We start from the raw sequence: 13,557 nt of genomic DNA, 5'->3' as shown, positions 1-13,557 counted from the left end.
CTTTTCATGCTTTATTGTGGCAGAATTACACAACAAAATGCCAAGCTAAACCAAATAAAAAAAATAAACTAAGAGTGGTTCAGTCCAAGTCGATATGCTTTTTTGAGTATTTATTTTAAGTCATTAGGAAGAAGAAAGGGTGGTACGGTGGCGCAGTGGGTAGCGCTGCTGCCTTGCAGTTAGGAGACCCGAGTTTGCTTCCCAGGTCCTCCCTGCTTGGAGTTTGCATGTTCTCCCCGTGTCTGCGTGGGTTTCCTCCCACAGTCCAAAGACATGCAGGCTAGGTGCATTGGCAATTCTAAATTGTCCCTAGTGTGTGCTTGGTGTGGGTGTGTGCATGTGCACGCCCTGTGGTGGGCTGGCGCTCTGCCCGGGGTTTGTTTCCTGCCTTGCACCCTATGTTGGCTCGGATTGGCTCCAGCAGATCCCCGTGACCCTGTAGTTGGGATATAGAGGGTTGGATAAGGGATGGATGGATAGGAAGAAATTAAGCAACCAGAAACCAAAGGAAGAAATGTTTTATTGTGGCAGGGTTACATAAGTCAAGTTCAAGAATGAGCCAGACTGGATCAGGACCAGAGCAATACTTTTAGGTGTTAGGACTTCCATTTTGTATTTTATCCTGTAAGTATCCTGGTGCATTGTGCCTTTTCTGGGATTTTCAGGCATTGTGATTTTGAAGCTAAAATTGAAGTTCGACTTATTTAATAACGTTTTTTCCGCAACACCATTTTGTTTCCTTTGAGTTTCACCATTTTGTGAACCCTGTCATCATAGCACAGGTCCTAGTTGCCAGGTGTGTGGCTCTTAATGGGTCAAATTGGTGAAAGATAAAAAGGTAGTCTTTGTATCTGATTTGTGGAAAAATTAAAGAATAGTGTGTGTTGGTTTAGTGAATGCTTTTGGTAGCAACTTCTGTTCTATGTAGTTTTTGACTACGATTTTAACTTTTGATGGTTGTGCTTCATTGACTTCCCAGTTGCGATTCTTTGCTTGTTTTACTGACTCTTGTTTCTTCTGGTCCTCTGTTTAAAAATTATCTGTTACCATCTCCGTGCCAAAGCATCAGTCTGCTATGTTTCAAAATCAGTTCTTAGTACAACTGTACATACAAGAGCAGAGAATGGGAGAGAGAAATGTGTCCTTTTTATTAATGACAATACTATCTTATAATTCAAAATTATGAAGAGACTGGTCATGGAAGTGACATGAGAAAACAAACATTCCAATACTAAACATCATGTGAGGATAAACACAAGTTTGAAATAAGTGCATGGTGAATTAAAATAATTGAATGCCCGCTGTTGCTTTTAAATAAGACTTTTCTCAATTGTGTTCAGATTATAGTGACATCAGTCTATTAGCACCTATTAATAGAAAAGAGTATAATTTCCATTTTATTTAAAATTTACTACAAACCCTTTCAGTTAAAGTGATACACCTGGGGTCACGTGAGTGATGTGGTGGGGTGTTTCGGTGTTATGGCAGGGATTGAACCTGAAACTGTCACCTTTCAATCCAACATTTTGACCATCAAAGGCCCACACCGCTTTTAATAGAGGAAAGGAACTCACTACAAAAAGTAACATCAGCTGTCCTGAGTGCACAACACAAACCACATAGCTGGGTCTTGTGTTACATGCCCAGTGTTTTTAGACTTTACTGTATGCTGGCACATTCCATTAAGTGGGAATGGTCAAAACTCACGCTGTGGCCTCTTCTGGCAACACTTCAGCATGATGGAAAGCAAAGACTTGGACTGCTCACTAATCCTACCTCTCCTTATCAGTTATAGATTGTTTCCTGTTTAGATGAGTATCATAAATGAAAATCCTTCAGCTACAAATATATTTTTTTTACAATTTTATTGCAGCTGCTCAGTAAGGAAACTGCAGAAAACCTTCCTCCGGAGGCACTGGGAGATGTTGAACAACAGGTATGTGTGGACGGGTGTGTTGTGACGCTGCTGCAGTTTGCTCTGAATCGGAACAGGGAACAATGATAAAGGTCAACAGTTGACTCTCCAGGCTTTCATTCAAGACACTGTGCTTTGCTTGTCATGATTCTCCTCACCATGGCTGCACTTTCACAGGCCATTAAAGCAAATGTGCATGTAAAGCAGAATACTGCATTAGTGTTCTGTTATCAGGAAAGTCATAAGGAGTGAAATTACCTGAAAAATCGCAGTTCGCTCATCCTGGAAGGCAGGCAGATTTCCAAGCAGTCATTATTCTTTGACATCCACCTCTTCAAAAGCTGACATGCCATTTTGTTGTTAACCTTTCCAAGAAACTTCATCTTAATAGACATCTGCCAACGTAACTTGTGGGATCAATAGCTCTTAGTAATTCTGGATTAACATAAATGTTATTTGATGCATTGTATGTGTTTTCTTCCCTACTATGTGTTACACTTTAGTCCTCGCCATATGAAACTAATTTGCTCCTGACAAACAATTCTGGAAGTAATTTTGTGTGCAGTGAGCTAAACCTTATCTCTTATGGCAGTAATTTTAATATACCCCAACACACAAAAAAATGTATATATATATTTTTTTATAGCACATTGTCATATAGAAAGTGGAGCTCAAAGTAGAGTACTTAGCCAGAAGAAAAAGAATTGCAGTCTCAAAGAAAATAAAATAAAAAGTCATTAACAGAATTGGGAATAGTAGTAAAAATGCATTTTATTTAAATAGTGCCTTTACCTTATTCAACATATTTGTTTATTATCTATCTATCTATCTATCTATCTATCTATCTATCTATCTATCTATCTATCTATCTATCTATCTATCTATCTATCTAGTAGTGAATTTCATCTATCTCTGCGGTGGGCTGGCACCCTGCCCGTGGTTTGTTTCCTGCCTTGCACCCTGTGTTGGCTGGGATTGGCTCCAGCAGACCCCCGTGACCCTGTAGTTAGGATGTAGCGGGTTGGATAATCTATCTATCTGTCTGTCTATCTATCTATCTATCTATCTATCTATCTATCTATCTATCTATCTATCTATCTATCTATCTATCACTTCACAAGAGTTTGCAAGAGAGTACAAGAGGGATGAAAGCACATAAAATATCAATCTAAAATTTAAAAGAAAATAATAAAAACACCAAATAAGGGATAGATGCTGGAAATAAAAATTAAGCATAACAAGAACAGATTCCCACCAAAATTTTAAAAAGTTAAGGATAATGGTACTTGGTGGTTAATTTGCCTAGATTTTGAACATTGTTTTAAATAACAGTTAAGCAATTTTGAGAAGAACTGTTGTAAATTGGAGTCCCGTAAAAGACAAAAAGGCTGTGTGGCCTCTTAAAAGGGCCATAAATGCAGAGTGACAGCCTAACCAACTTCTCTGAAATCCAACTACTCCCACAACTGCTAGCTGCAGGCTTCCATAACCCAGCAAGACCCCAAGTCTGTGAAGCTGGCAAAATAGCAATTAATTGCCCAAAATAGCAGAAGTCCCTCAAGAGGGAGGATAACTTTAAACCCACAGCTTTTGGACTGAAGAGCAAACAAAGAATCCTTATGGATTAAAGATTTATTAACAAAAACTACTGTATATTAACATATTTAAAAAGCAGCAAAAAGGATTTGCTTATGAAAGCAATCTGTAACAAATGAGCTAACAGAAATCAAAATCTTTAAACAGAGGCAAGAAGGTCAGCAAAACCAGAAATATCCAAAGAAAATAGCAGTTCTCATAATCTCCTTAAACACGATTTTCTCTTCATTTGGGCTTACTTGACTCTGGTCTAAATAAAAAGGCAGGGAGGGCTCACAAATGGTGATGTTAAGGTAGCCCACCTTCTGAGGCTGTACCCATGAAACACATACTGTAGAATGGTGGCACATATGTGTAATGATGTAATTTTTCTGTATCTCCAGAAATGCATGACAATATCAAAAATAATTCAAAGAACACAAAAGCACAATAATATATTTAATTTTAAACTGATAACAATAACAAGCAATTCAGCCCAACAAGAGTTTTGGTTGTTTAGTTACTAAAAAGAAGCAGCAGTGCTAGAGAGAGGCTGGAGGACAGCGAGTGAGAGGTCTTGAGTTATGAGGAGAGACTGAAGAAGACTTTCAGTTTAACCCAATTTTAGATTAAGAGCTGACATGATTGAAGTGTTTAAAATTATGAAGGGAATGAGTACAGTGGAACGCGTCTGTTACTTTAAAACAGTCGTTCCCAAACTCGAACCTTGGGACCCCCTGGGACTGCAGGTTTCTGCTCCAACCAACTTCTGTTTTAATTGGACCCCTAGCCTAATTAAGAGAGCTGTTATTTCCCAGATCCTGTGTTTTGGGGTTAATGAAGGAATCACAAAACAATGTTTTTTGGGGGAAAAAAAAGCTAGTTATTAAAATGCAGTAAGCAGTTATTTGGCGATTAATGTAGTTTTTTTGTTATTATAAAGTTTTAACAATATATTCTCCTTTATTTTCATGCTGCTTTTACATGATCTGATGCTGAAGTAGTTTCAGCCTTTCATTGTTCAGTGCTGTTTACCTGGATATCTGCTCTGCTAGTTTAAATTGTCACTATTAGGATACATTGAAGGAAGCAAACTATACAGGTCAGGTCAGGTTGAGGAGCATGCACAGGTACGGCACATTGCTGCACCCACCTCACAACATAACAGCTTCGAATCCTGGTTGACAACCCCCCCAAGCAGACAAGCGGTCCAGTCCCACCCTCCAGAAATGACCATCTATCTGCCATAGCCAGCTATTACGTGGGCGTCTCCTTGGCCTTGTCTGGCCACTTGGGTCTTCAACAATGAAGATCCTGCGCACTGGATCACCCTCGGGGAATCACGCCACATGGCTGTAGTGCCATAACGTACACTCCTTCGCAATGTAGGTAATGTGCCTCATTCGGGACTCCATGAGCAACTGTTCGTTCAACACAAAGTCAAGCCAGCAGTACCCAAAGATTCTCCAAAGAGACACAGTACCAAAGGAGTCCAGTCATCGTCTCAAGTCACTGGATAGCATCCATGTCTCACAACGATATAGCAAGACAGACAGAACCAGAACTCTAAAGACTTGGACCTTCGTCCTTTTACAGAGATATTGGGACCGCCACACTCCCCTTTCCAGTAACCTCATGACCCCCCATGCTCTCCCAATCCGTCCACTGACTTCATAAGAAGAGTCACCAGAGTCTCATGAATTGTCACTGCTGAAGTAAGTAAACCTCTCAACTAGGTCGACTCTTTCTCTGTAGACAGACACTCTGCTGAAGGCTGTGCCCAGGGAGGTAAGGCCTGGCTCTTGGTTTTTATCAGGACCCTCATAAGCCCAGACACTCAGACTCCTCACTCAGTCTCTTGAGATCCCCAATCAGAGCCTCCATTGACTCTGCAAAGATCACAGCATTGTCAGCAAAGTCAAGATCCGTGAATCTCTCTTCACCAACAGATACCACACAGCCGATGGACCCCACGCCCCAGCCCAAAACCAAGTCCATACAAGCATTGAACAGAGTAGGAGCAGAACACACCGCTGACAAACCCAGGAGTCAACTGGGAAAAACGCAGAGGTTCTGCCTCCACTCTGCACGACACTCACAGTACCAGTATACAGGCCAGCCATAATATCCAGCAACCTTGAGGGGATCCTGCAAACCCTTAGGATGTCCCACAGGGCAGCTCGATCAACTGATTCGAACGCTTTACAAAAATCGAGAAAGGCAGCTAAGAAACTCTGCCGATATTCGTGTTTACACTCCATGAGAACCCTCAGTACCAGGATGCAGTTGATGTTAGACTTCATAGGCGTAAAACCAGTCAACCATTGCTTTAAAATAAGTCCTACAACAAGGGACATGGTTGGAAATTGTTATGGGCAGATTGGACACAAATATTTTACAAAGTTTTTCTTCTTGTAAAGAAGACACAGTCACAAGGAATGAATTACCAAGCAGTGTGGTGGAGAGCAGGACGTTTAGGGACCTTAAAATTGCAATTTGATGTTCTTTTAAACAACCTGGCTGAATATAATGGATGAGCTTATTGAGCTGAATGGCCTGTTCTCATCACAATTGTTCCAATATTCTTAAAAAAAATCAGGAACTTAAAACATACACAGCAAAATTTACAAAATCATTTTAAAAGGGACCCTTGTTATAATATAAGAGTCACAAGGGGGTGCCTGTAGTGACAGAATCTCCTCCTGTTTATCTGGTTTGTATCTTTTTAATACCCCATGCGCCTCTCATCTGTTTTGTTTGTCGTCTTGTTGCTGCAGCTGAAGAAGTTATCCCAGGAGCTGAGCATCGCCTTATCGGAAAAGGAGGAGCTGGCACAGCGGTGTCAGGAGCTTGATATCCAGGTCAGTGTGCCATGCTACTCCTCTTCATTTTTCTGATGCATTAGTTCTTCTTTACTGCACACCTTTACCAGATTTGTGGTGTCCTGAATTGGTTCAAATTCTGAAGTCAGACTTTGAGAAGCAGAGTCCATATTTTCTCATTTGTTTCCTATGGACTTTCATTAATTATAAAATAAGAAGCTGGTTTGGCTATATATACCAAAACACACAGCATAAAGTCACAAAACCTTCAGTCAAAAGGGGAGTAAATAGCATTCTAAAATATTGCCAGCATGAATTCAGAAGAGGCTGTACTGTCTGGCTGAGCTCGTTAAGAGCTTTTTTTGAGGAAATTGACACACAAAAATTAAAAGCACTCTAGTTTCATTAGGCAGAGAGTGTGGTGCAGTTTCACTGGACTTTAAACCAGAAATTCAGTCTTTCTCCATCTCCCTGGGCAATCCTCCACACTTTATTTGTACCAATGTAAGGTACATTTACCATGGAAACTGGCGTTACATTACATGACTTCTGGATGGAGGGATGCCAAGCTTGACAAGTGGAGTTGCTGAACTTGTCACCTTTAGAATGTCAGATTAGATGACAAAGAATCACAGTGGATGGCAAATTTCATGACTCCATGACAACTTTCCAGTACAGTTTCAAACCTCTCCGGTATCACGAGCTTTCCACACCCTGACAGCCAGTATCTGTAAGAAGCCTGTACAGGTATGGCAAGTTCAGCTGTGATTTTCGCGCTTTTGGAACAACTAACATGAAACATCAAACAAACAAAAAACAGACCCTCCTCTGTTGGCATAGTCCACAACACCCAAGTTCTTTATTCCTTGTTGCTACATTCTGTGCATTATACGTCCAGGGGAGCACTCGTTGGTTTTTGAATCTCGTACACTACGAGTCCACCCCTGCGACGTAAGATAAAATGAAACCTGTTTGATTTTGTCAAAGTTAAGTTGGAGAGCGATGTGACTGACTCACTGGGAACACCAATCTACTCGACTGTGGTCACAGAAGTGTTCTGTAGCTGCCTCCACTTGTCCAAGATTGGATTCAGAAAGTATTCAAACCCCATCACTTTCTACAGACTTTGTTGTGTTGTAGATTTAGTTTTAAATGGGTACATTTAGAAACCTTTATGAGCAAGTTTTGACTTTGTCATAATGGGATACTGAGTGTAGATTAATAGCAACTGTATCCATTTAAAATTAAGTCTACAACATGATAAGGTTTGCAGAAAGCGAAGTGGTCTGAAGACTTTCTAAATCCACTTTATGTAAATTAAGTCAGCAAAGGAAAATTGCCGGAACCATCATGCAGTGCGACGAGGCCTTAAGTTGCCCTAGGAAGACAATCCACCAATGAATCACCTGTGGAATATGGGCTTAAATGGTACAGGTAGTAGGACAAGTCTCAGCTTATGTAGCGTGTCAGGACCATCACCTCTCCAGACTGATGTGAACTCTGATGAATCTTCATTTTGACAGCCAGAGGAGAGTCACTATTCCTCCATATAAACAGGAGCCAGTTGAGGTTCTTTGGGCATGTCTGTAGTACTAGGGTGTTGTACCGTGCTATTCATTATGAATGTAGTGAGAAGTCAAGCAAAATGTCACTTTTATGGCTAACCAAAAAGATGAGAATATGCAAGCTTTCGAGGAATCTCAGTCCCCACCTTCAGGCAAGATGTAATGGGCATGTCATGAGAATACCCCCATGACATCCATCTGGAGGTGCTCCAGGCACGCATCAATGGCCAGAAACAATGCAACAGACCCAGGACATGCTTGAGGGATTATCATTTCTTGGCAGGCTTTGGAATGCATAGGAATTCCCCAGGAAAATCTGGACTCTCTGGGCTTACCTGCTTGGCCTGTTACCATCACGGCCCTCACAAGGCACAGCATTTGGAAAAAATCAGATGGTATGTTAATCTGACTCTTCTGTTATTTTTGAGTGAAGAGTAACAGAAGAAGAATGAAAAAGCCAACTAATTAACACTAGAATTACCAGAGCCTACGAAAAAACTTGTAAATCCGTCCCACCTTAAATCGCTTCTTAAAACCATTCTCACCTCTCCGCCAGTGTCTTTTGTTAATCTAAATGTGCTGATAAAAGAAAAGCTGCAAGTAGCCGGCTATTCCATTCCCCCACCGACTTAGAACGTGCACAAACTTCTCCCAGCTCATGCCTTGATTGATTTTCTGAGAGTGAAGTGGAGTTTTAGAGTGGAAATAATAGATCGTTGTTTAGAACACACGCATTTCATGTCTGTTCTGTTTCTACAGTAATCTGTGTGAACACATTGTTAAAACAGAAACGTTTTTTATATTCTAGTAGTAGATGACAAAATGTAGGCATAAACTATATAATGTATGAAGCCTGAAGTCCAAATATCAAAGAAATATTTTCACAGAAGGTACAAATCTAACACAATTGCGCTTTTATTCAAAAATATAACTGCAGAAACAAAAAGCCGCCTTAACATGCGACATTGACACGTGTTTATTATGACTGCCTCCGTGGCGCAATAGAATCAGCTGCCGACTGGGAATCAAAAGGTCGCGAGTTCGATCCTGCACCACTTCGTTTTGAGAAGTAAACTGCTCTTAGTCTTACTATTTTAGAATAAAAACATACATTTGATTTCAGTCTGTAACAGCCGGTGCAATTTATGATACTTGTAAAGGTTAGCTTTTTTATTTTTATTTTTATTAGTCAGTTTTATTATCTCGGCCGTGTTCACGAGCCCAAACACACCCCACCCCCGCATCTGATACTGCTGTTTTCACATAGACGCGCTATAACAGAGGTAAACTCAGCTCCCTTCTACATCGGAGCAAGAATGCACATACCATTGCTTGCATACTAAAGTGTCAGCAGGCACTTTTCGTGGCATTACACAAATTTTTGAGCATGCCCTCTGCACACTACTTGTGACTTTAGGCTTTAGGAAGTAAGTAAATAAATAAAGGTAAATCGTGTCATAAAATGATTTCTTCAAAACGTCACATATATTTGTCTTTCTTTTTTTAAAATGTGCGTTGATCACCGCCAGCATGTTGTAGCATACAGCATCTGGCCACCTGCATGTTCTTGTGTGCACTGAATAAGAGACAAACATACAGTCTGACTGAGAGAATCAGACTGAAAAAAAGCAAACATTTAGAAATGCCATACCTTTACAGCTGATCTGACGCTGTTACCACAGCATAGAGAGAAATGCAATATTATTTGAAAACGAACAGCGTCCGACTTGAGAAGCACTGCTGTAGAGGGCACATGTCTTTTGTGAAGATTTAACCATCCGCAACTGATTTGAGCGGACAAGTTTATCATGCAGGAGTGTTGTTATGGTTGCCTCACCAAGTTAAATTCAACAGTTAAATGCAATAGAATCGACAGTCTTCTTCAGTACCACACTGTTTAACTCTTTAAAGGCAGGTATCAACAAAAGTCGATATCAAGGAGCAGAGGGCTAAGGAACTGGTACTGAAGAATTCTTAGTTTTCCCAATCATCGTTAAAGGTTGAACCTCTGCAGTGATCACTTTCGAAAAAGGTGGAGTTGCTTTTGCTGTGTTGTTTTCCTTATTTCATTCTCTATATTTTTATAAACTTTATTTTTTTGCTGGGGCTTATTTGGACAGATCCCTTGAAATATTACAAAGTGGCCATTACAGGATCTAAGTAGGCACAGGTAAGAGATTTATTTGTTTATTTATTTCTGGCCCTTCAACGACAGTTTCTAATTCAACAGAAAGCTTCAAGTCTAACCAGTAACTCCCGTCGGCCTCTTCCTTCCCCACCACGCCACACCACTAACACCTCTAACGCTCTGGGGTATATGTTAACTAACTCCAGTTACTACACCATTCACTGGGAAGGGGTAGACCTGTCTGACTGTTTTACTCTCTGCTTGTCTGTATGTATGTGTTGGAATGGGTCTGCCACAGACTATCTGGTAAGGTTGTCTGTGTGAGGTCTTTTAACTGAAAGCCGATTGTGTGTGATAGAGCAGGGCCTGAGGCTCAGGGCTTCATCCCATCTGTATCAGAAGATAAAGGAGCAGAAGAAGACAGTTTTAATGATGGAGACCAATTACTGTGCTCTATATTAGAACAATTATAAAAAGAATAGGCCACTCGACCCAAAAAAACTTACCAATCCTATTCACCCAGATTCTCTAACCTAACACCGAGATGAAATGTGAAGATCCTGAAAGTGCTACTGTCCGCCAGACTTACTTGGTTACTTATTCCATGTCTTTGTATGGAAAAAAAAATATTCTAAGGTTTTTGTGAAATTTGGCCATAACAAGTTTCTAACCATACTCTGTGCTCTTAGGGATTGACTGTATTACTGCTAGTTCTTCCTCTTCCCACTTCTGTATGAGGTTGATATTACTGATCAATGACCTCCACACAGCTTGTTCCTGCACCGCCTCTTCAATCAAAACCTGTTACTACTTTCTTTTACATTAATCACCCAATTTTACTTCAGCCTCCATTATTTTCTCTTCTTTTCTACTTTTGTGCCCATCACTCTTTTTCCTCACATGTTCATTGCCTCTCCTCATCACATGTACATACCACTTGAACCTGCTTTCCTGTACTTTCTTAGATGTTCTCTCATTTCTTATTCTGTCCTTTTTTGTAACTTCACACATCTGTCTTTACATTCTCATTTCTGAGACATCTAATTACTTCAGAGCTCCCTTTACTGCCCATGTCACAGCTGCATATTTTATTTTTTAAATTTTATTAATCCCGAAGGAAATTACTTGGTTTTTACATACCCCTTGAGGTCAGAGCGCAGGGTAAGCCATTGTACAGCACCCCTGGAGTAATTGTGGGTTAAGGGCCCAGCAGAGTAGGATCTCTTTTTTTTTTTTTTTTAATTTATTTTTATTAATTTTATTGTAATCATTTCTTACAAATCAATCAATTTTTACAAAAAGTAGGATTGAGAACAAGTCGATCCCCAACCCTGAGAGAGAGAGAGAACATGGCTAACGACGTAAAACTTAAAGCTTGTAAACATACCTAAATTGATGATTTTGATAAGCCAATAGAGATGAATGGAGAAGAAAGAAATGCAGAAATAATTGCTTCCTCAGTGCTTTAAGAGCTTATTCTAAAATATTACTGATTAGATCCTGCCATGTTTTGAAAAAAATCTGTACAGATCCTCTAACTGAGTATTTGATTTTTTCCAATTTCAAATAGTATAAAACATTGGTTTCCCACTGACTTAAAAGAGGAGAGTTAGGATTCTTCCAGTTTAGCAAAATAAATCTGCGTGCCGAAAGTGTAGTAAATGAAAGCACAGTTTGTTTGTCCTTCTCCACTATAAACCCATCTAGAAGAACCCCAAAACAGCTGTTCGTGGGTTATGAGGGATTGTGACACCAAAGCTGTCTGAAAAGTAATTAAATATTTTGGTCCAGAATGATGTTAATTTGGTTCAGGATCAAAACATGTGACCCAGTGAGGCTGCGAGTTGATTACAGCGTTCGCAGGTTGGATCCAGCACAGTAGGATCTCTTTTGGCAGTGACGGGGAATCGAGCCGGCAACCTTCGGGATACCAGCGCAGTTCCTTAGTCTCGGTGGTGGTCTTAAAAACCTTTAACCTTTACATTAACTTTTCGATCACACAATACTCCTGATACCTTCTTTCAGTTGTTCCATTCACACTGCATTCTATGGATTATCTCTGCATCTAATTCTTCATCTTGGGCTACCACTGATCCTAAATACAGTATTTAAACTTTTCCACTCTTTTCATTAGCTCTGTAAGGGCTGAGATTGTATTTAAAGATATGGTATATAGAAGAGTATGTGGTGGCGCGCAGGAAGAAGACAGTTTACACTGATAGAAAATCAGTTACTTGAATATTTCAGTACAGCTGTCTGTTTTAAATACCAAAGAATAGTAAGACGTAATAAAAAGTAAAAACATAAAAGGTAATAAAACATAATACTAAATGAAAATATTAAATGCATCGTCAAAAACAATACTATGAATTACTTTATCCTCTAACTTAAGTTCTATAAATGTTGCTTTTTTTCATTTCTTTTCACATATTGTTTGGCAAATTTTTCTCTTTTTTGGTTATTGGTCCATTCTGTTTGTTCTTGATTTTTATTATATGCAGCTCTTTTTTGTTATCAGCTCTTGTCGCTTTTTTATATTGCAATCTAAAATTCAGCATCCTTGAACAGCAGGTAATTTGCTCTTCTGCCTTACTATTACTAAAAGGCGAGTCAGCGCCAAGAGTGTCACGGGATGGGATGGAGAGAGGATGTGCACAGTAGGAGTAGTGATTGGGTGAGTGATGTGAAGAAGAGTGATCAAAGCTGAACAATGTGGACATGACGGAAAACTTTTTTAATATAATAGAGAGATTTATATACTAAAGTATAAACAAATCAAATAAAAATGCTCAGAAGAACAAAAGTAGTTGCCTAAAATGTAGCCCAAGCAAACAAACACTAAAATACAATTTAAGATCAGATTCCAAGAGCAGAACAGAAATACTGTATGTGTCTTTAAAACAGTTAATCCACAACAAAACAATACTTACCAATGAAGAGTGTCAGGAGTGATTTGTGACAGACGGTTATCAGCAAGAGTCTACAGGACGGTAGTGAGACCAGCTGTGTTATATGGGTTGGAGACGGTGGCACTGAGCAGAAAGCAGGAGACAGAGCTGGGTGTGACAGGGATGGACAGGATGAGTACATTAGAGGGTCGGCTTAGGTTGGACGGTTGGGAGACATAGTCAGAAAGGTGAGATTTTTTTGATTTGGACATGTGCAGAGGAGAGATGCTGGATATATTGGGAGAAGGGTGCTAAGGAATAGAACTGACAGGTAAGAGGAAAACAGGAAGGTCTAAGAGACGGTTTATGGATGTGGTGAGAGAGGACATATAGATGACGGGTGTAACAGAGCAAGATGGAGGGGACAGGAAGGTATGGAAGAAAATGAACCATTGTGTTGACTCCAAACAACTTCAGTACTTGACTGTTGGATTTCACGCCTAACTGGAGATAAATAAGCAGAAGGAGGACCCAGCATTTGTGATGTCATGGTGGCCCCGCCTCCTCGGGCTCAACACACAAAACACAGGAAATGGAGGCAAGTTAAAGGGAAAATTTACAATTATAAACATTAGGAAAATACGTAAAATATGAAAAACAATCA

At 39.9% G+C, this 13,557-nt stretch overlaps 1 protein-coding gene across 1 annotated transcript in view; it reads left to right on the top strand.

The window, feature by feature from the left end:
* The window catches only part of hook1 (hook microtubule-tethering protein 1), a 143,577-nt gene that overhangs the window by 69,537 nt on the left and 60,483 nt on the right, over nt 1–13,557 (top strand). The window contains exons 7-8 of the mRNA XM_039734456.1: nt 1,874–1,936; nt 6,268–6,351. Of these exons, the coding sequence (XP_039590390.1) occupies nt 1,874–1,936; nt 6,268–6,351 (147 nt within the window). The remainder of the gene's footprint in view (nt 1–1,873; nt 1,937–6,267; nt 6,352–13,557) is intronic.

This window comes from Polypterus senegalus, chromosome 14, assembly GCF_016835505.1.
Source record: "Polypterus senegalus isolate Bchr_013 chromosome 14, ASM1683550v1, whole genome shotgun sequence".
In the NCBI taxonomy this organism is placed as follows: Eukaryota; Metazoa; Chordata; class Cladistia; order Polypteriformes; family Polypteridae; genus Polypterus; species Polypterus senegalus.
This window is presented reverse-complemented; position numbering and strand designations above follow the sequence as displayed.